The sequence below is a fragment of the Balaenoptera acutorostrata genome, chromosome 16 (genome assembly GCF_949987535.1).
Source record: "Balaenoptera acutorostrata chromosome 16, mBalAcu1.1, whole genome shotgun sequence".
Taxonomy (NCBI): Eukaryota; Metazoa; Chordata; class Mammalia; order Artiodactyla; family Balaenopteridae; genus Balaenoptera; species Balaenoptera acutorostrata.
Window position 1 is genome coordinate 9,755,203 of NC_080079.1, and position 23,792 is coordinate 9,778,994.

The 23,792-nt window shown below is 48.8% G+C and overlaps 1 protein-coding gene across 15 annotated transcripts in view; it reads right to left on the reverse strand.

The window, feature by feature from the left end:
• TACC2 (transforming acidic coiled-coil containing protein 2) overlaps positions 1 to 23,792 on the reverse strand; it is a 209,174-nt gene that overhangs the window by 59,373 nt on the left and 126,009 nt on the right. For 2 of the 15 annotated variants that reach the window (XM_007173233.3, XM_007173232.3), the window contains exon 1: positions 16,393 to 16,542. The exons of the other annotated variants lie outside the window; for them this stretch is intronic. In XM_007173233.3, coding sequence (XP_007173295.2) covers positions 16,393 to 16,460 — 68 coding nt within the window. In that variant the 5' untranslated portion in view covers positions 16,461 to 16,542. Of the gene's footprint in view, positions 1 to 16,392; positions 16,543 to 23,792 lie in introns of those variants that run through there. 15 annotated transcript variants of the gene reach the window in all.

Genomic DNA, 23,792 nt, shown 5'->3' on the forward strand with positions numbered 1-23,792 from the left:
TGGTGACCACACGCTGACCACAAGCACGCAGACCCCAGACTGGTTGGAACCAGAAGGTTGATGATTGAGATTCCCTAAACGTCACCCTGTCACCTCACCACCAGCCAATCAGAAGAAAGTTATCCACCCTGCAGCCCTCACCCCAAATGTTGCCTTTAAAAATCCTTCCCGGACTTCCCTGGTGGTGCAGTGGTTAAGAAACTGCCTGCCAATGCAGGGGACACGGGTTTGATCCCTGGTCCGGGAAGATCCCACATGCTGTGGAGCAACTAAGCCCGTGCAGCACAACTGCTGAGCCTGCGCTCTAGAGCCAGCAAGCCACAACTACTCAGCCTGCGTGCCACAACTACTGAAGCCTGCGCACCTAGGGCCTGTGCTCCGCAACAAGAGAAGCCACCGCATGAGAAGCTCGTGCACCGAAACGAAGAGTAGCTCCCACTTGCCACAACTAGAGAAAGCCCGTGCGCAGCAATGAAGACCCAACGCAGCCAAAAATAAATAAATTTTAAAAAAAGAAAAAGTACCTTCCTTTAAAAAAGAAAAAAAAAATCCTTCCCTGCAAACCTTTGAGGAGTTCAGGTCTTTTGAGCATGAGTTGACCATTCTCCTTGCCTGGCATGCTGCAAATAAATGCTGTACTTTCTTTTACCGCAATCCAGTGTCAGTAGATAGGCTTCGCTGCAAAGCAGGCGAGTGGACCCTAGTTCAGTTCAGAAAAAACACCCTCCTGGGGAAGAGAACAGTGACCTTGAGCGAGGCATCTGGAGACCCTGAGGCTTTGACAACTGAGAACATGCTTCCAGAGTGGGTTTAGTTTTTGCTATATTTCACTTATCTGAACCAATATGTCCCACAGCCTCTCTGCGCTCATGAGAAAGATGAATTCTCCAGAAAACCTCTTCCCCAGCTCTGCTAAGTGGATGACAACCTGCGGTCCACTGTGGGTCTCAATGAGCCTCCATCGCGATGCTGCACACAGAAACAAGATGTACAAACCTGAACTTGGGATGGGGTGGCCAGAATACTTTTGTAAAAAAAAGTCTGACATTTAGAAAGCTTGAAAAGCTCATTTTCTACCACTGTCTGCAAACAGCGCTTCTGTATAATAAAGAAGGAGGAGGATGCCAATCTTTTGTTCCTTTCTTTCCCATCTCTTTACATGATAAAAAGGAGAAGACCAGCTTGTAAACAGGATGCCAGTTGCAGAGAATAAGTATTGTTCAACACCTTGAAAGCATGCTTTTCCCTGAAGGCACCGCCTGCCTCAGTGTGTTATCACGCCCTCTCTCATACAAGATGCAGCGACATCAACCCAGCCTTTGACCTACTTATTAAAAATTCTGAACTGATAAAATCTAAGTGAAAGCACTTTCTTTGTGTATAAGATAGGAATTTATGATTCTGATCATTTTGTAGATGAACAGAGCACAACATTCACCAAATATAAAAAATGAGATCAACAGATCTGGTTCTAAAAGTCCTGCTCTGCCACCCGTGAGGTGAGCCACTTGGGACAGTTTCTGTAACATCCCTGGGCCACAGTTTCCCCGTCTATGCAGTGTGCATAGTAGCGAGTAACAGGTGGTGGTACCACCAGCCATATGGGGTTACTTTGAGAAGTGAGTTTATACCTGGAAAATGCCGTGTACAAGGCCAGGCAGTTCGAAGGCATTTACTCTCTCCAGTCCTGCAAGTGTTAAAATTCTACAACCAAGATTATTGTATCCATCACCTAAACATAATCAGAGAAACACTAAGCGTAGTCATCTTTTCTTTAAAGCCCCCTGTAGTCAGGGGACAGCTGTGCCAATGATTCCTGAGATTTTTACAGAGCGATGAGAAAAGAGTGTGATTTTCTTGTTCTTCCCACACACTTAACACCAACCCCCGCCCCCAGACACATACTGCTAAAAGGGCTGTGGGCGAGGAATTGTAAAATTAAGCAAGAAACTTCACTCGACTATTTACTGAATTAATTCACAGCCACTCAGAGAGAAACTATAATCAACAAAACAGAAGTGCTGACGCAGTTTGTTCCAGGCTCTGGGCTGCACTTGGAGATTCTCTCTCTCGCGTTCCCTAGAAGGAAGGTTTCTCAGAGACAGACTTGAAGAAGGAGGAAGGAGACAGTCATCACGGAGCTGGGGAAAGAAGGTTCCAGGCAGAGAGAAGCACAAGAGGAAGCACCCTGAGGTGAGAAGGAGCTTGCCAAGTGCAAGGAATGGGTGTAAGGCCCCCAGATCTTGAGAGCACAGTGGGCAGGAGAAGAAAGCTGCCTTGAGGAGCTGCAACACCAGTGGAGGGTTCTACTCGGGACAAGGGCTCACCCTGATCTACGTTTTTAAAAGGTCTTTCTGGCTGCTCAGAGAACAGCAGCAGGGGCAGGAGTTGGGGGGCGGGGCGGGGAGGAGATGATCAGATCAGCAAGGAGATAGGAGAATCCAGAAGGGAGATGAGGCTCAGACTAGCAGAGGGGCATGGACCAAGGTGGTGAGAAGCGGCCAGGTTTGTGTTAACATGTGAGAAGTTAAGGAGGCAGCTGTCAGCGGTGGAACTGAGATTCCAAGAGCGCTTTCAGAAAGTTTTGGCTAAATATAAGCATTTATTTTTACTTGCACTATAATTGATACAAGGAAAAAAATAGTTTTTCTCGACTCCAAGAGACTCTGAATCATCTTTTACACCAGTTGATTTAATAATAACAAAAATATCGGAGTCATCATCACTTGTTTAAATATGACAAAGCTGATAAGTAACCTCATATTTCAATTATGTATAACAAAGCTCCAACGAACAGGTAAATTTCCCACATCAAACAGACAAACTGTCTCAAGGTTAAGGGATTTACCAATAAGCCAATAAGCCAATTGGGTTAAAATAGACTCTCAGAGCTGACCTTCTTGACAACAAACAACTCAATTTTATGATAAAAGGAACAGAACATGGTACAAATCTGACCATAGTCACCTGGCTATTTCTATTCATCTTGCCTTCAAGCCCAGTTACTTATAAGCATGCTCCAGCCTCCAGCCTCGCTTATTTTTAGGGCAAGATGTTAAAGGCCAGCTTTGTGCTTTGTTTCTCAAATCTCTTGCATCAAAGGCTCAAAGTTCTCCATTATCTCGAGGTTCCTGCTATTTAAAAGTCATGCTTCGGGGCTTCCCTGGTGGCGCAGTGGTTGAGAGTCTGCCTGCCAATGCAGGGGACACGGGTTCGAGTCCTGGTCTGGGAGGATCCCACATGCCGCGGAACAACTAAGCCCGTGCGCCACAACTACTGAGCCTGCGCGTCTGGAGCCTGTGCTCCGCCACAAGAGAGGCCGCGACAGTGAGAGGCCTGCGCACCGCGATGAAGAGCGGCCCCCGCTCGCCGCAACTGGAGAAAGCCCTTGCACAGAAACGAAGACCCAACACAGCCAAAAATAATAAATAAATAAATTAATTAATTTTTTTTAAAAAAAGTCATAGTTTCAGCTGAAAACCTTAATGTAAGATGAATTAAATAATTAGGGGCTTATCTCTTCTTTTCTTTATTTGTCACAGGACATGTGAATGGATTAAGCATAAGAGATAAGAAAAGGAAAAAATCAGGAATTTCACCTAAGTCTTTGCTCACAAAACCGGGGGAAGCATGAATGGAGAATATGGTACATTTTGCCCAAAATTAAGATGGAAAAGCTCTGACTCTGGACATTCCACCCGGCACCTCCTTCAAAAACCGACACCAGAGGGTCTCATTCGCTTGGTTCAGGTAACGATCATCATGACCACTGAGAGAACTGGCCAGCTCGAGATCAGACTCCTGGAGGAAAACCCATCAACCAAATCCTCATTCCACAGCCTCTAAACTCAAGTAAATAGAAATCTTACAACAAAGACATCAGGGATGGAAAAAAAGCATCTCCGCCAAAGAATGCAAAAGTACTCAGATATGGAAAAAAAATCAGACACTTCCTAAGCACCATTTATAGACGGAGGCCCCACAAACCCTCAATTTCTCCCTTAGACACTATTTTTACCCCAGGCCTTGGAAGCAATGCCTCAGAATGAGCCGGAAGGAGAGCGGGAAGGGGAGGGTCAGAACAAGGGACTCCACGGGCACAAACACTTGATTCTGAGCCCTTAATAGATGCTTGTCTGCGGGATGCCCAGAGGTGAGCTCACCCATCTTACCACAGTATATCCAGTGCTCTCCGCCTTAGATTTTTTCCAGGTCCCAGACGAGAGAAGATGCAGACTCACTTTCTGACATGTGGACACACTGTAAACGTGCAGCTTGGGGACCTCACAAAGACACGGAATGCTGCTCGGTCATTTCCCCACCCGCCCTGCACACTGAGGTCTCCAGCCCAGTGCCTAGGATGCCCATGTGCACGGCTTGGGCAGCAGATGTGGGCTCCCTGCAGGCCGAGTGTGGCCCCTGCATCACCTTGGCCCCCAATTCTTCACGTGTAGCCGTCATTCTATTACTTTGTTCCCTTCTATCTTACAACTTGACTGCTCCAATGTCACGGATTTTCATCCCCAATTTAATTTTTTACCAATAAAAGGTTACATCTGGGTATGGGGAAGATATTTCCCAGGGCCCCTGAGATTTGGGCAATCCATATCATCTCCTGGCAAGCCTGTACCCAATCACCCCCGCACCTCTGGTCCTTTCCACCCACCACCAGAGGCATCTAAACCCTGACTTTTAGAAGGGGTGGTCACACTTGGAGAAGTGGGAGAAAATCAGTATCCAGGAAATTACAAATATCATGTCATGTCATGCCATGTCATAGTATATATTTTGAGCACAGATTGGGAAATATAATATGTAAACCTAAGAGAGCTAGCTTAGAGAACTGAAAAGCAGTATTAAAGCATCCCCTTCCCAGCAGGCTGGTTCTGAGGTTTAGCATGCTCTTTTCCACCTTCACAAGCACTAAGGGGTTTTCTTGTTGTTATAAACAGTTCAGACGAGTGATATTAATGTAGCCTACTACACAACGTATTGGCATTGCAGGGTTCTCTTCAGTAGATTACATAGGAATTATGCTATATTCAAACAAACAAAAAAACAGAAACATTTCATATATCATTTCTTTTTTTTGTTTTTTTTTGTTTTTTTGTTTTTGTTTGTTTTGTTTATACTGGGTTTTTTTTTTTATTAAGACATTACTTTTTAAGAGCAGTTTAAGGTTCACAGCACAACTGAGGAAAAGATAGAGATTTTTCATATACTTACTATTCCCTGTCTCCACGCATGTATAGACTCTCCTATTACTAATATCCTCAACTAGAGTGGGACATTTGCTACAATTGATCAACATAAAATTGACACATCATAATCACTCCAAATCCATAGTCTACATTACCGTTCACTCTTGGTGTTTTACATTCTCTGGGTTTGGACAAATGTATAATGACATGTATCCATCATTATGTCATATATCATTTCTTTACATATATTCTCTCAGGTGCAGAATTCTTCTGCAACAAGGAGGGGGATGGGGTGTTAACCCCATTTCATGGATGTCATCACTGAGGCTCTGAAAGCTGCCGGTCCTGAGGGCACAGACTGAGCCGGCAATGCCTCGTGCCCAGGAACCTAGGACAGGTCTACATTGTGTGCAGTGGTCCACTAATTGTTTTTTAAGGTGGCATTTATTAACTTTGCACTGTTCTTGACAGTGGAGATGGGCTGCTTAGCGCTGTTCTGGGCACCCTCACCCCTCTTTATCTTGGGAGCGGCTGGGTCACTACATCAGCACCCCCTCCCTCCCACCCCCCAGTGTCAATGTCACCTGACCCTCTGGTCCATGTAAAATATGCAGGTCACAGATATGGACCCATTTCACCAGCCAGAAAGACAGAGAGGAAACGGAGGACTTGCAGTCAGGAGAAAGAACCCACTGAATCCACGGGCAGGGCCAGGCGACAGGGACAGACTCACACCGAGCGGGCAGACAGGAGAGAGAGACAGAGAGACAGAGACAGAGAAAGGCAGTGGGGGGAGAGTTCCACCAGCACAGCCCCCTCCTACTGTCCTGTCTCTGGGAGCAGGTGGCTAGTGACCTCGGGGCCATGACTAAATCCCGAGGTGGCCTTGAGGCTGGGGGCAGTGCCGGTTCTGTGCAGTCGGGTGGGTGGTAAGAGCCACGCCCTGGAGCGGGCCAGCGTCCATGGTGTGTGGTCCACGCACTCTTCCGTCATCTGTTACTAGAACACCTGGGCATGAGGGACACGAGAACGAACACCTCTCCATTCTGAAGTCTCACAGGCAGCACCTTGAGCACGAGTCCCACCAGAGTCCACCTCGCCATTCTCACCTGGCACTCCTTCCCACGGACCCCAGCTCCGTGTAGCGCCCAGAACCACCCGCAGCAAGACTCTGGGGCAAACACTGATGGAAGCGTCCAGCCACACACGACCATACTCTTCCCGCTCCTTACTTCTCCCTTGGCCTTGGGTCATTCTTCCAGGCCTGACCCTGGGACCTAAACATACTCACTACAGGTGCCAAAACACCTGGGCCTTTTCCCAGGAGCAGGCTCGCCTCCCATGACACCCCCGTTAGGGCCCGAGACACAGGCTGAGCTGCCGAAGGTCAGTTCATCGGCCAAACAAGGACCAGGGCCCAGAGGACCGCCCCTCCCTCCCCTCGGTCTCCTCACCTCCCAGCCTAGTCCCTGCAGGCAGCACCAGAGGCTGCACAAAACCCCAGCTGCTGAAAGCCCCTTAGAGGCATCAAGAGGTTAGAGCGGCAGCCCCAGGAGGAACTCACCTACTGTAGGTCAAAGAAGGTGAGTCTAAAAGCCACAAACTCTGATGTTTTAGGTTTTTCAGGTTTTTGTCCAGTTTTTTGGACAAAATGGGAGGAGATCCCTTTCTCTAAGCCATCCTGACAATTACCACCTGTCAGTTATAGGAAACATTTTCCCTCTTTTCTTTCTTTTTTATTTTTCTTTGCTCTGGACCTTTATTTTTTCAGTTGAAGTATAGTTAATTTACAATGTTGTGTTAGTTTCAGGTGTACACCAAAGTGATTCAGTTATACATATACAAATATATACATTCTTTTTCAGATTCTTTTCCCTTACAGGTTATTACAAGATATTGAATATAGTTCCCTGTGCTATACAGTAGGTCCTTGTTGTTTATTTTGTATATAGTAATGTGTAACTGTGAATCCCAAACTCCTAATTTATCTCTCCCCGCTCCCTCTTTTCTTTAAATCAGTTTGAAGTTTGGGTTTTTCACGTGCCAGCGAAGATGCCTAGCTGAGGCCACAGGCAAAGCCCTTCTAAGAGACACTGAGGCTGGAATACCAAAGGGTCCAGCCTGACCCCGGCACCGCCCACCCACCCCCAGCAGCTGCCTCTCGCGCACCCTCTGGACACTTCAGCCTTTTCCTTCTCCCCCAGGAGCAGAGTTCCTTGGAGACTGAAGTTGTGAGTGATGACCTCACTCCCCCAGCAGCACTGCCCTCCAGGAAAGTGTCTTCAGGGTCGGTCCTTCTCCCCTCAAGCATTAAAGGAAATGAACACGGTGACAGGATCCTCTCTGAACAAAGTCGGCCCAGGAAATTCCACGCAAGACCTACATGTTTGCAGATGTTTTCCCTAAAGTAAAGCCAGCCTCTCCCGCCTTCTTCCTGGAGGGAAAATACTTCCAGACTGCTTTAGGCATGTCCCTTTAAAGCAGATCAAAGAACAATTAGCAAGTTCCACCAGGGCCTTGACAAAGAAAAGTAACTCTCAGAAGCTGGAGTCCCCTTTGATCCAGACTGCTTCTGAAGTCCCAGAGACCCAGATCTGATCCCCATTAAAGGCGAGCTTGTGCAGGGTGGGGAGAAGGGGGCGGAGCTGCAGAAAGCATGGCTGACAGGTTGGCAAATCTCAGGGTGATTTTCTCCCCCAGCATCAATAAAGAGCGGCTGGGTGTTTAATAAATGTTAAGCTCAACCTAGACGAACTTCAGCTACCTCCCACTCGGATAAACAGGGTAAACACCCACTTCCCTTAGAAATTGACCTCTAGAACATCCCTGAGATGATGGAAGGAATCAGAAAATTAAAAGACACTTCAGGGCAAAGACACAAGCTAAGATTCAAGGGAGGGTCTGGACCAAGGGCCCTGTCAGTCATTTTTATCCCCAAATAAACTATCCACTACATTTCCTCAGCGGAGAGAGAATTTGCAGTCTAAGCTATTTCACTGCCCTGGGAGGACACCTCTGGTTTAAGCTTGCCAAATGATATATCTAAATATATTTTTTAGCAAATTGAAAGTTAAAGGGAAAAAATTAAAATGACTACCAGACTCAGTTTGAATAATAACTAGCAGGAAAGGCCCGAGTGATAGTTCACAAATGATGTGCTCATGGGATTTAAAACTAACTTTCTGTCAGGAAAAAGCCCCCTGTGATATCTAAGATCCTGATGTTTCCAGCTCTAAAATTCTCAGACTCTGGAACTCCACAAACACCTTGAAGGAAATGAAGCTGGGATGTTGACCGCAAACTGGGCCCAGCAGTTGGCCTTAGCTGTCAGTCCCATAAGGACAAAGAGCTGCTAGGATCTGCCTGTTAGCAGGGCTGGAGCAAACCCTGGACAGAAGGGCCACCTCCACCCCTGCCTCCACCCCACCATCCCCGGCCCAGAGCCAGGAGCTACTGCTGCTTCCATTTAAGGAGAAAGCAGAGAAAACAGTGAAAGCAGCTAATGCAGAGAAAACAACGCTTCTAAATAAGGAGGGTTGGCAAGTACAAAACCTGCGGGAAGTCCACCTCTCCAACAGGTAATTTATCACACAGAAATGGGATGCATTGTGCAGAAGACCCCAGGAGCCGCTTTCTTTTTCTAGGGCAAAGAATGAGAGAACAAAGGTAAATCGCTGCTCATTGTCCTGCCCCAGCCTCCTCATAAGCCTCTGCACTGCCTGCGGCCGCTGCCTCATCTACCCAGCAATGAAGGCGGGGAAGAGACCAGCTGAGAGACGGACCGAGACACCCGCGGGTGCACAGAAGTTTGGGAGAAAACAGACATCCGAGAGGAGGAGCGAGCCATCCAGGAAGGGAAGGAGGCTGCGGTGTGTGTCCAGCTGTTACCGGAGTAACCTGTAGCCTGCAATGCACCCTGGGATATTCTGCGGGAGCCTTTAGGCAGGGATGTGCTTCCTTTAACCGGGGGCTCTGGCAGGACCCTGTGACGCTACATGGTGGTGACCGGCAGGCCAAGGGTTGAACCAGCTGTGTTCCTGGGTCAAGTACTACAGAACCTTAGTGCCTGGGGTCCACCCAAGCCTCTCCCGGCCCCATCAAGTCCCCGACTGCAGGGCCCCTTGGCATAGCTCAGTGTGGAGCCGATGTACCTAGGATTCTTTTTGCTAGTAAGACATTCATTCATCTGTTCATGCATTCATTCATTCAACAAATGATTTACTGAGCGCCTACTATGTGCCAGGCACTGTACTAGGTACGGGGGACACAAGCATAAAAAGTAAAATTGTGAGAAACCGTAATGGAAAAGAATATGAAAAAGAATATATGTATGTATAACTGAATCACTTTGCTGTACAGCAGAAATTAAACACAACATTGTCAATCAACTATACTTGAATAAAGTTTAACTAAATAAATAAGTAAATAAAAAGCAGCAAAAAAAAAGAAAACCAAGGAGAATGCCCTCATGCTGCTCACATTCTGATAACAGTTAAAGGGACAAATCAAATAACTCCACACTGTGCTGAGTTTTACAAAGAACTCAAACAAAAGAATGATATACTGAGCTGCAATGTCCAATACAACAGCCGCTTACCATACGTGGCTATTTTAATTTAAATTAAATAAAATTAAAGATTCAGTTTCTTGGGTGTACTACCCACATTTTGAGCGCTCAGTAGCCACTAGTGGCTAGCGGCTACCGGCTACCATATGGGACATCACGAATTATAGGACCTTTCCATCGTCACAGGTTCCACCGGACAGCACTGGAGAGTAAAGGCAGGAAAACCTGCCGAGAATCAAAGCTGGAGAAGGAGGCAGCCGTGCCAGCATGGGGCAGAAGGCCTTCTAGACGGCTTACAGCATGTGCAAAGGCCCTGGGGCAGGTGGGTATTGCATGTTCAAAGAACTGACAGCTGACCGGTGTGCTTGTAGGCCCCAACAGGGGGTTTGGATGTTAGACTAAAAGCAATGGGAAGCAGATACAGGGAACTGTTTAGAAAGAAGGGAGATGAAGGAAAAGGAAAAACAGGACTTGACTACCAGGTTTCTGGTCAGAGCAGCTGGGCGGTGAGGTGCCACGTGCTGAGATGGGGAACTGGGGTGGAGGCTCGGTTACTTCATATGTACTTTTTTTGTTTTTGAGATAAGGAAGGTCATCAATTCTATTTTGGACAAGTTAGGCCTGACCGGCCCCTGAGAGACCCAAGAGGAGATATAAAGTAAGCAGCTGGATAAGTATGGTGCTCAGACGAGAAGTAAGGATATAAATGGGGGCATTCTCGGTATATAATAGTATTAAATCCATGAGCATGGATGAGATGTCTTAGAACAGAGAAGGTGGCCCAGGCCAAAGACTTGAGGACCCTTGTGTTGATAAATGGCCATGAGGTAATGAGAGGAGGGGACATGAGTCCAAGCCCTGTATGATCAGGTGCCAGCAAAGTACAACTCACTGCCTGTTTCTGTAACTAAAGTTTAACTGGGACATTGATGTACTCACTAACTGTCCATGGCTGCTTTCACACTCTCACAGAAGAGTTGTTGCAACAGAGAACATACAGCCTGCAAAGCCTAACATGTTTATTGTCTGGCCCTTTACAGAAAAAGTTTGCCAACCCCTTAATTTAAGCCATGCAGTGACTTCAGTCTCCTTACCTATAAAATGGGGGCGGAAGTACTTGCCTCATCATAGGAGCAATAATATAATGTTTCTATAATGGGAAACACCTGAGTCTACTCAACAAGACTAAGAAGAAGAGCTTTTCACTCTTGGCTTTGACACTGCAGCATCCAGCTCTGTTTCCATGTTCGGTAAAAGCAAACAGCACCCACCTGCTCTCTAGAAACAACTGCTAAAGTGAAGTTGTAAACATAAACAGAACCAGTGCCATCAAAGCTACCACTTCCAATGCAGAATGGATATACAAGAGCAGTTCCAAGTCAGTTCTTTGTGGCCAACCAGTCTCCCCCAGACTGCCGTCAACCTGAAGCAAAAGCATGAGTCTATGAACAATTGGCTTTTATGGAACAATTGTTTACAATACCTAAGTGCTCATCATTAATCTTAGGGAGAGAGAATGGAATTGTTCAACGTCCTTTGCCTACCCCCGAACGCTGCCCCAGCTCAGGCAATCCATCTGGCAAGAGCAGCCAATCATATTTCAGGCTACAGTGGTTCCTAGGCAACCAAAACTATATCCACAGAAACAGGCTGTAGATGGCAGAAAGAAACATGAAGATGAGGACAGAGCGTCGATGGGGAAAGTGCCCCGAATCCACTGACCTGGATGTAACACCTGCCACGGTCACTTAATCAATCCCCCAGTCGTAGCTGCTCACCCTACCATCAGCAGGTGCCCTGTCACAGTGCCCAGCAGAAAGGGGTGGCATGACCCCTTGGACAATTGGCAGCTACCTGGAAGGCCTTGGAATGTTCTGGCCTTCTGCTCACCTTAGAGAAAGCCAGCAGATAAGCTCTACAGAGAAGGTAGTGAAGGGCCATTCTTCTGGACCCAGGTACCTGGCCACAGAGCCCATGCTGGAGATATTCAGAAATGATAACCAAGGAAAAGCATCTGCTATGGACTCAATGCTTGTGTCTCCCCAAAATTTGTACACTGAAACTCTAACTCCCAACGTGATGGCATTAGGAGGTAGCGCCTTTGGGAGGTGATTAGGTCATGAGCGTGGAGCCTTATAAGGGCATTACTGCCCTTATTAGAAGAGATACTTGAGAGCTTGCTTTTCTCTCTCTTTCTCCGTCTCTCTCTTTCACTGTCCTGTCATGCGAGGACAAGAAGACAGCCGTCTGTAAACCAGGAAGGGGGCCCTCACCACACACTGGCTCTGCCGACACACTAATCTTGGACTTCCCAGCCTCCAGAACTATGAGAAATAAATATCTGTTGTTTAAGCCACCCCATCTGTGGTATTTTTGTTATAGCAACCTGAACTGAGATAGCACCTTTGGGACTCAGGCAACTCCCACTCTACAGACAACTTTACAGCTTATTCGGTTTCAGGGGGAAAAAAACTACTCATCATTTTGTCAAACGATAATATCCAAAAGTGAAATCTGCTTCTAGGAACTGAGAAGCCCACATTCGAGATGCTGCCATTTAAGCTAAATGACTCAGCCAAGGGTCGCCTTAAGAAACAAGGCTTTGAAAGAGGTCCAATGAGACCTAAAGAAAGATCCTGCCAGACTTCTGAGTAATTGACACGCTGGCAATTTTCAGGCACAGAGCATTCCTGCTTTTGCCTTCTCAGAGTCTACACAGGTGGAACCCTCACCTCTGAGAAGCCCTAAGAGGCAGGTGAGGCAAGATCAGAGTCACTGGACCCTCTAAGCAGCTCCCAGATTGAGAGACAGGATGAGGAGCCAGCCACACGAGGATGGAAGAGACCAAAACTCTACTTTCCTGTCTGCGACCACAGCTGCACGAAGAGCTGCAACCCCTGCCCTGGAACCACTCACTCTGGTGCAGGTGGTGTCCGAGGCCTCTCTGGTCCTGGCCACCGTCTCGGCTATACATACATATTTGCCTTTTTAAAAATTGTTATTTTTTTTTTTTTTCATTTTTTTGGCCATGCTGCACGGCATGCGGGATCTTAGTTCCCCAACCAGGGATCGAACCCGTGCCCCCTGCAGTGGAAGCTCGGAGTCCTAACTACTAGACCGCCAGGGAAGTCCCTCTCAGCTACAATTCGGATCCCACTTGCATCTCAAATCCCAGCCCAAACTCATCAACCTCCCCCCAAACGCACTGCCAATCCCGCTTCCTCGTTTTGGCAAATGCCACATGCTTTTCTTGGTCATCTGAGAACAAACCCTCCACTTGTATTCCCCACTGTCTTTAACTTTCCCTCCCCTGTCTCCTCAATCACCAGGGCCTTCATCACTTCTCTCCATCCACCCTGGCCCTCCTATTTTGATCCTCACGGCTCTACACAGGCATGGGTTTCCCTATTTGTGATTTGTTTTTTAGAGCCCAGGTCATGAGTGGTGCGACAGACGAAGCAGGCTGAACTTGCCCACAGAACAATCACTTTCACTCTCAGATGCTAATGGCCCCTGGCTGCCCCTCGGTGGCCAGGGTGTGGGAATTTGCAGGAAGCTGAGGGAGCCCCCGGAATGAGGGTCTCCAGCTACACAAAGGACAAAGTACTTAACGCTGCAGCGGAAGAAGGGCACAGACAGCGGGTCTAATCAATAGACTCAGACCACATTTACTCAAGTACTTCCCGTCCCTTTCCTGTATGTGTTTCCCAACCGTCAGTGCTGAGGAGTAAGTGTTTTCTGTGGCAGAATTCTCCTCTCCCTGCTACCCCTCTTCTATTCGGAAACAATGGCTACTGTCGCTACCAGAACTTCTTTCCCAGACAAGAACGCAACAGCTAGAGAAGTGGCCAACGGTTTCTGAGGGACCAGGATGGAGACACTCACCTAGCTCAGGGCTTCCCCAACTTTTCGGCCTAAAAATCATCTGGGCATATTTACAAATCACTGGTTAAAATGGAGATTCTGATGTAGCCAATCTGGGGTGGGGCTTAAGATTCTGCCTTTCTAACAAGCTAGGGGAAGCTGACGCTGCCATTTGTGGAAGGGACTTCAACACTTGAACCTCAACCCCCCCTGCCTCACCTCCCAATCCCATGTGCCATCCTCCAGTCTGCTGCTACACCCCAGAGGGGAGACACAAGACTCTCCATCTTCCTCCTTCCTTATCCCACTGCACTCCTGTACAGAATGAAGCTATCAACTGGGGCCACAAAAGTTGCCCAAAGGCACCCCAACCTGAAACCAGAAAGACAGAAATCCTGAAACTAAAAAAAAAAAGAAAACATGTCCTGCAGGGACTTCCAAATCATCCCTGTCTTCCTCTGCCTTTTGATTTCACTCTTACACACGGGCCCCCCTTAATTTGATCTTTCACAGGGAACCACCAGAAAAAAAAGAGATATAAATGTTCGGTCTAGATACCAGTTGTCATGGGCTGTACCTCGTGGCAGGCGTGTACCGAGTTCATCTCCGTCCCTGCAGCCCTGACAGCGTTATCTTAACAGTGGAAGCATCTTTTCTGCCATGGACCATATGCTACGCTGTCTTGCGTATTATTCATGTGCATGTGATTTTATGTGCATGGAAACGCATACTACTGTGAAAGACACGAACCTGTGCAAAAAGGGGGTACTCTCTTAACATACTTTTTTAAATCTCTAGACTGGAAATAAGCAAACCTGTAGTAGAAAAACAAGCCCCAGTTACTCAGACAGCAGAGATGCGATTTTAGAGAATAGTTGCCAGGTATGGTACCAGCCCCAAGCATTTCCACTCTCTCCATTTTTTCAAAACAAAAATGTTAGGGGATGGAGGGTGGGATTCTGTTTAGGAGTAAATATACTATCTTAAAGATCTCGATTTAGAGACATTTCAGAAGTAGCACTTGCAGGGAAAGAAGACTCAGGCCGGCACATATGGACCAGCTCACCCGTGCAATATTTGAGAAGCAGCTTCCATCACAATGTGGCTGCTTGGCCTGGAGTTTTACTTAAACACCACTTATTCCCATAGGGTAGACTTCGGGGACCTTATCCAAAAAGGCAGCTTCTACCTAACAGAATCTCTCCCAACTCAGCCCTCAACCAGCAGAATCCTGGCCATTTATTAACGCAACTGGGAAAGAGGGAGGGGATGCCAGGGACGGGTAAGCTGAATTCCCAATGGCTGAGGAGTGTATTTTCCCAAACATACGGTCACGTTATCTTTTCCAAGTCTCTCTAAAGCTTTTAGACAGGTTTGAGCCCTGACAGCTCACTAGCCAGTAAGTGCCTACCACTCTTTAACTAAAAATAAGCTGAAACTGTTCTTATAGGCTTAGGCTCAAGTCCTGTGTGGTAGTACGTTATTTCCACGCATCTAACAATACGACACATGAACGAAAAACAGGGCAGGCAAAGCTCAAGGCTCACGGCACTTAAAATCCTCCAACACAATGAGCCTCCATTGTAAGATGATGCTTTCTCGAGCTACGGGGAGGAAGAACAAATGATCGGTGCACACCTGCTCCTTAGCATGGTTCACTGCTAAAGAGCCGGAGCCTGGAAAACCATGAGGCTCACTCAGCCTAGCATTACATCACCGCGCTGGGCCAGCTCCTCATTGAAACCCAGGAGCGGGGACGAGTGAGGAAGCCCCCCATGGCACCCCGTCCCTACTACAACACACAGACCAATCCCTGCAACCCTTTAATCTACACATCAGCGGCTCCCGTGACCACTTGACCGTCCCCACCCCTGCATCCCCACAAAATACTCTTCTCTGAAACACATTCTTCTCTTTGGGAAAGGAGAGCAGGCCAGGCTGGGATGTGGAGGCCCGCAAGCCTGACCTGCTGAAATACAGCTCGGCAGCCAGATCTATTCCATAAGCCCCATCCTCCAGGCATGCCCGGGGAGGTAATGGAGACGACCGTATAGAAACGGCAATCCTAATAAACACCCAGCCAGGATAAAGGCCACTTCTGAGCACATTAGCTCTGTGGTTTAGAGAAACGATCGGATTCCTGGATGGATGCACAGTCAAATGCTGCCTCGACCAATGGACCAATGACAGGACCCTTCAGCTGCCTTTACTAATAATAGCAAGCGGCCTTGTCCTCGACAGTGTTCACCAGCGAGGGAGTGCACGGACGCTTCGGCTAACGGGACCGAACGTCTACCAGCGATGCTCCACTCCATCCGCCAAGCCACGTGAGTGGCTGCCGTTAAACTGGTCTGTCTCCACGGGCACAGCACTGCCACACTCAGGGATTCTTCCCATGAGGCCCCTGTTGAGGCCCGGCTGTCCCCTTGCAGGAAATACCACTGTGCCGGGGGTGCAGAGTGAAGACACACAAGAAGCCCCCGATCATGCACTGGGCCGCTGAACCATAAAATTCCAGGGGGTCACTTCTGCCCCCGGCAGTATCCTGGGGCTGCCAGATGCTCATTCCAGAGGGGGAACTAAATGCTAGAAGGGGGAGCCACCAGGTAAAACCATGCAAGGCTGCCTGGAGAGAACGGCGGGGCCAGCCCCAGCTCCAGGCTGCCCGGGCATCAGGAGAGGGGGCACTAACAAAGCCCCGGTAGCCTCTCCTCCTGGGGGGACGGGGGGGCCTCCAGGGCGGCCCGGCGGAGCACTTACATAGCCTCGGAAGCCTCCAGGTTCAGGTCGCTGGCTGGGACTGGCTGCAGAGACTGCGACCCTCCCATCCTCGCTGCGCCCTGGCGAGCAGGCTAGCCGCGAGCAGGGCCAGCGTCCTGGCACGATTCCTCCAGCGGGAGCCCGGGGTGGGCCGGCCGGCGGCCGGGGCTGCTGCACTGCAGATGGGAGCAGCTGCTGGCATCCGGGGCGGCGGCGGCGGCGGGGAGCTGCGGATCGGGGCCCGAGCCGGAGCCCGGGGAGCGAGCGCCGCGGGAATGTGTGCGCGCGAGGCCGGCCGGCGCGCGCCTCAGTGTGTGCGCGAGTGTGGCCGGCGCGCGCGGCTCTGCCGGGGCGCGCGGGTGTGAGCGTGAGCGCCGGTGGGGTCCGAATGGATCTGCTCTCACACGCCCCGGCAGCCCGGCTTCTGTGTACGACACGGTGATGTCATCATCACCGAGCAGCCCCTGACGCCCGCATCTTCACAAAGCTCCACCGCTGGCTCCGGAAACGGGGCGAAGACCCTCCCTCTACACCCAAGTCGCCTCCCCCAGCTTCCCGCAGCCTCGCCCAGACCGCCGGCATTGTGTGGCTTTGAAATGCAAATGCACTGCGGGCTGGGGAACGCGGGGCCCCAGGAGGGAGGGGCGTGGTGGTCTCGGCCAGGCTGACCACAGAGGGACTGAGGGTATTCTCATTCCAGCTGGCTCATCCCTCCAAAGAAGGAAGTGGACTCTCCCGATGGCTGGGAGAGCAGGTACACGGGCTGCGGTGGGAAATGTGCAAGACGCGCGCAGTATCCTGGCGGCTTCTGCCTCCTTCAGGCCCGGTGGCCAGGCTGGAGCTGGCTGAGGCCTGTACCAGGGAGATGCGAGGGCCTGGCTCCCCGCCCTCCCCACGCCCCCGTGAACCTAGGCCCGGCCTCCAAGGACACCTTGTGGGTGTGGGGGGATTGGGGGAAGAAAGAAACACAGCCGGCTACAGAGTCTGCAGCCCCATCTTTGGCCGCCAGATGAGGGCTCCACAGAGAAGCCCCGTGCAAGGGCTCATCCTAAACCATCAGAGGCCAGGCAAGCTGAGGGCAGCATGTCAAGCCCTTTAAGGCTAAGGGTGTACAGGGAAAAGGCAGCCCTCCCTGGCATACAATCAAAACATCCATCTCTGTGATTCTAAACACAGGCTGGGCCTGCAGGAATGTCTGTGACACCCCATCCAGTGCCCACAGCACCCACCCCCATCGCCCTGCTGGGGCAGCCATGCCCAGCTAGCCAGGTCCCCCCACCTGGCTCTGGCTGGCTCCAAAACCCTCAAGTCTTGCTTGGGCTCCTGGGCGTCGTCATCGAAGGCTACTAGAGAAGGATTTCATCTCCTTGTGGTTCAGGAGATTTGGGGGCCCACCTGGGAACTGACCATCCGTCCCATTCCGAGCTCCAAACACAGACTCGCGACTGAATTAAGGTGGAACCTCTGATGCTTAAATTGAAAACTCTTCTCCAGGTTCCCAGCATTTCTTTACCCCACGGCGCAGTCAGCCTAAAATGCATCTAAATTGTGGCCAAAAGAAAAATAAAATGGAAACAAAACTCAAAGCATTTTGAAATGTCCTCCAACACACTGAGTGTTTTCTAAAACTGTGGCCAGGGATGTCTGGACGGGTACTTCTGAGGTTGTGGCTCCTGATGTCAGGGTAGTTCTAGAGCTTCGTGGTGGGCTGACTTTCCTCTGCTGATATTTAAGATCAGTGTCAAACAAAGAGCCAGAAAGTCAAAATCGTTTCCCGGGATGCAACAACATGAAATTTCCAGGAAACACTGAGAAGATTTACTTTCTCGAATTTATATGAAAATAGCTAATGATGTGTCAGTCTCGCAGGGAAGGTGACTGTCAGGGGGTGGCCTGGTGAGGCTTGCTCTAGAAAGCACCTCCCAGGAAGCTGTCACTCACTGTCAGCGCCGCGTGTCATCTGGTGGCAGGGATTCTGAGACTCGTTCATCCTGTCATTCTCGGCACCCCGAGGGTTTGTTTCTTTGTCACAAAACAGACCTCTTGCGCCACATATGCAGCTGGGAGTCCAAAGAACCTGACCTCGTGGAGCTGAAAATTTCATAAGCACTAACCTAGACTTAATCTTTTGAGGAAAGTGACCCCTTCCCTGGGCACTGAGGGTATGTATGGCCTTCAGCCACACTCGGCACTAGGAAAACACATGGGAAAAAATGAGAAACCACAATTAGAACTCATCTGCTAACTTTTATTTTTCATGACACGTGAAAGCACAGACCCTTCCAAGTGTCCTGATCCTTAACAGGTAGGGATTTGCTGCAATAGCAAGAGAGGGCTTTGAAATGAGAAGGGACTTCAACTCCTGACTTCTCCCTCCTTTGCTGTGTGGCCTTGAGCCAATCGCTTGACCATACTAAACCACTGCTTCCTCAGCTGGCAAAAGTGAGGAAGCATCTATTTTGCAGGGTATTGGGAATTTTAAATTATATGTATGAAAGCCTGGGACCAGGACTGTAACTGCTGCTTGAGTGGTGTTAATTTTCTTTCCTTCTTTATAAGAAACGTTTTCCCCCTAAGTATAGCACCACGTAGGAAATGAGGAGGCATTACAGTGAAGTGCTTTTATTTAGAATCCCAACAATCATAAACTTATGACCTAGTGACACTTCACTTAGTAGGCTGACACCATCTCAGTGATGTTAAAAACATGACCCAAAACCAGGGGAAAGGCAAATACAACCTGGAAGCCCTTGAGGTCGATGCAACTGAAATCCATGCATTACTAGTTTCTATGATGAACTTCCAGAAGAACTTCTCAGACCCTCATTTAAGACAGTTGATGTTTACTTTACACACAATTTAAAACAAGCATGGGGACTTCTCTGGTGGTCCAGTGGTTAAGACTTCACGCTTCCACTGCAGGGGGCACGGGTTTGATCCCTGGTTGGGGAACTAGAATCCCACACGCTGTGCAGCATTGGCCAAAAAAATAAATAAAAAATAAATAAAATAAAACAAGCTTGGTTAGCTAGTAATTCTGCCTACAGAAAAAAGGAAAACTTAAAAAAAATGGGGAGGGAGACTGACTAGAGAGGAAAAGGGCTGCTCTCCCTAAGAACCCGACCATGCTTGCACCCTGATCATCTCGGACTTCCATCCTCCAGAACTGTGAGAAATCAATGTTTTTGTTTAAGCCACCTGGCCCAAGTTATTTTTATTATAGCAGCCCAAGCTGACCAACCAAGATGGACTGCTTAAGATACACTTCTAGGACTAAGAACAACTAACAAAAAGGGAAAAGATTAAAACACAAAACGAAACAACAAAAAAAAACTATCCAAGTTAGACCAAGGAAATTCGAAAAAACAGCAGTCCAGGGCCATTTAAGCCAGCTTAAATGCTCCGTAGACCCTGGGCTCTGTATCCACAGGAACTGCTGATGACACAGATACCACCCGCTATGCCCCACTCCTGCCTGCTTACTCCCTCCTCTTCCTCCCTTCCTTCCTCCCTCAGCCACTCCACCCCAAATCATGCCCAGAAGGTAAAATCATGGGTTTATACAATACGAAAGCACAGATTCCATCCAAAATTATTACAATGCAGGCAACTGGCATTGCGATCACACATTCCCTAGTGTCGTCAAACCTGCACTGAGCACCCACTTGGGCCAGACCTTTGGCTGAAGCTGAGCCTCCATCAGTCCCAAGAGTCCCATCAGTTCCCTCTGCTTAGTCCCAGCCTTCCTTCCCGGAAGTGCTGCCTTCAAACGGCCCGGCTCCTCCTCCCTCCCTTACCGCCTCTTCACACCCACCCCACACTCCAGACTCTACCTGCCCGCACCTGGCCACTCCGTGAGACGCAGAGGCCGCTACAGCAGGGCACTTCCTCTCTCCACCAAACCAGTGATGCCCAATGTTTCTAACCATGGCCCTGATGAGACCTGAACTCCTCCCCCTCTGCCGGCCTCTGGATCAGAGTGTGCATATTCTAGAACGCTAAAGGTCAGCTAAGCCCACTTAGATGGGCTCCACTGCCAACCCTCCTACTGATGTCCCCAAGACATCCTAGAAACCTGGATAAATCAAGGAATGCACCCATCATTTCTAGATCAATTAGCAATTCCACATATATTAGTGCATTTAGCATGTGCCTGGCCTATAAATGTCAAAAAAGATGAGTCTATTCTCAAGTTACTTACTGACACATACCAGAAAGATCAGCAAACCTGCTAAATCCCTGTAATTGAGAGATAAGATATACGGTACAGACTCTTAAATCCCACTAGGGTCCAAGGGACCGAGCCACAGTCAGAAAGGGCGAGTAATTTGAAGCACCTCTGACACCCCAAGAAAAACACGCTTGAGCGGCTTCATCTTTGCCTCCAGCCTTGGGGAAGTCTCCAGTTGCCATAGCAACAACACTCTCCAAACAAGACCAGTGGACCCCTGCGCTGCTAATTAGCCCAAGCACACTGGCTAAAGGAAACCAGGTCAGATCACAGAAAAATCCATCTGGCGCGCACTAATAATGTAAATACAGATGGAGAATGGGCCTGGGCAAGATCCTATTTCTTCAAGTCTCTGGCCTTCACCGTCACAGTGGGGACCATAGGGAGGCTGCACAAAAGCATGTGGACCTTCTCTTTAGGAAGCCAACCTTTAGGCAGGGTCCCGGCTCTGTGCCATCACCACCCGCTTGCAACTTGTTCCTTCATCTCAAGCCCGGAAGGTCCAGCCCCACAACCCACAGCTCCAGCCAGCCTGTCGCTCACTGCCTTTCCTAAGATTCTAAGAGCTGGGAGCCGTTTGATTTCAGGCCCGAGTTCAGGCCCACGTTCAGCAACCATATGTAAATAGGAGCCTGACACCAGCAAAGCCGACCAGCGTGCAGGACCAGGCTGCAGGTCACGAACGGCGTGTTGCCGATACTTTCCCCACCCAGGTGTTACAGAGCAGGGGTCCGTTTTCCTGGGCTTTTGGAGACACAGCTTTTACGTCCCGCGGCCTTGCTCCATAAGGTGCCCACTGCCTTCGGGAAAAAGTCCCAGTACTATATTCCGGCCCTGATCCTGACACTGGCTCCATCCTGCATTCGAGCAGGGCCAGGGTCCCCGCTGTGACCTCAAGCCGAGGAGGTGCTCCTCCCCAACCTCTCCAGCTCCCCCAATTTCTCCTGTGCATCAGGGCCCATCTCCCGGCCAGCTTCCAGGAGGGGTGAGTCTCCTCCAGCCCACAGACTTCTCCCCGTTCTCTACCGCGGGCAGATTTAAGCCTTGGTGCTTTCTCGCCTCATCAGAGCCTCGCTTTATCCGTGTGTCTGTGTTTGGTGTCCACTCTCTCCGGCCTGCCGTGTGCCCCACGCTCAGCCAGAGCTTCATAAACATACACGGTGTGAAACCTCAGAGGATGTGGGAACAGGTCCTGGCAAAAGTCTTCAGTCTTATGGTAAATAGAGAAAAGGTAGAAGATTGTGGGGTTCCTTCATTTCCAGGGCCACAGGGATTCTGATCACCCTCTGTACTCCAACATTAAATCTCACATGCTCACCCTGCGGAGTCTGAGTGGTTTACCTGGGCTGAAGAGCAGGCTCAGGTAAAACCTCATCTTTTCCAAGGTTCTCTTGCTCTCTCTTTGAAAAGGGCTGATCTTCTATGCCTTTCTCACCGCCTTCACCATAGGTACACCTGAGATCTTTCAAAGTTCCCTGCAAGCAAGGACCACCCCAAAGGCTACTCTTCATGGGGAAAAAAATTCCTTTCAATTCTTTTAGGATAGAAGGTGAAGGTTGAGGATTTTACCGTTAGACCCAGGAAGGCAACCCAAAATGTACTAGAAAAGAAATCAGTAAAGCGAGATAAGGGGGACTTCCCTGGTGGTCTAGTGGTTAAGAATCTGTCTTGCAATGCAGGGGACGTCGGTTCAATCCCTGGTCCGGTAACTAACATCCCACACGCTCCAGGGCAAATAAGCCCGAGCGCCGCAACTACTGAGCCCTCACGCCACAACTACAGAGCCCACGTGCTCTGGAGCCCGCGCACCACAATTAGAGAGAAGCCCGCGCACCGCAACTAAGACCCAACATAGCCAAAAAATAAATAAATAAAATAAATATTTAAAAAAAGAGAGAGCGATAAGACTCACTTTTATTTTAAAATTAAGGATTCAGGATACATTTTTAATCTTTGATTCCTACAAGAAGGAAGGAAAGCAGTCTAACCCTAAAACCCAGGGCTATGCAAAAGTGAGGACAGCACTGAGTTGAGAAGCCTCATCGCATGTGCAAAAGAAATCAGTAACACAAACACACATCCCAGAAGACTAAATAAGATCCTTAAAATCCTTCTTTCTTTACCAAATAAATTCAACTCTTTTGAGATGGAAATGGTAGAAGACACTCTTGAGATAACATTTTAGAAAATATATCCTACCTAATCTCAAAAAGGACTCAAGCTTGCAATTCAAGACAGCAAAAGAATTTTGAAAGAAAAGATGGCTAAAAGCCTGAGGGACTGAGGTTATCCCGAAAGTACTTACCTAAGCCCTGGCTGGAGTAAGCTGCAAGTTTGGCTCTACGTTTCCCAGCAGCCAAAGCAAAAAGGGAAACAATCATTTTCAGTTACACAATTCATAAAACCAAGCAGATTTTTTTTAAAAAGGCCATTCCATGGATAAGCAGCTTTTTGCGTGACTGATATTCTCAACATGTTCCTTCCTACGGGTTCTCCATCAGGAAACAGGATATGTGGTGGATAATGCCGTCAACAATATCCTTCCACCAACACAACATTCAATTTCATACGGCAACTTCAGCAAGCATATCAGCCCCTACTTAGCTCTTCTAGCAATCAATAAAATCAGAAGTTCCTGGAGGATATATTTCTAGTTGCCCCATCCTGCAGAGAGGGTCCCCTCCCCCCATCCATGTTCCCACAGTAACAAGGTTACAATAAGGGGAAGCAAAGGTCAGCCTTGGAAGATGTTCATCAACAAAGCAACCACTTCTGGACTCAGTTGTCCCTCAAATACTCCTCCTGGCTTCACAAGTTCTTGCCAGTTGTCTCTCGTTGATTGTGGGGAAATATACAGCACCACCAACTGCAAAGGAAAACTGCAAACCTAGCAGAAGCTGCAGGACACCATGAAGTGAATGAATCTGATCCTGAGGCATTGTTCAAAAGCCACCCAAAGCTGTTGAGAAATGGTGATCTGTGAACAACTGAAGAGGAGAAACTCACAAAGATGAGGAAGAAGGTAGCTTCGAAGAGAGGACATCAAAGAACGGAGGGAGCCCTTTAGAAAACTGTTGAAGCATTTATGTTAAAGTGACTGTGTACTTGAGCTTCAGGAGTCAAGTGCGAAGTGAAGAATACGCAAGTCTGAAAATCTGCCAGAAAAACA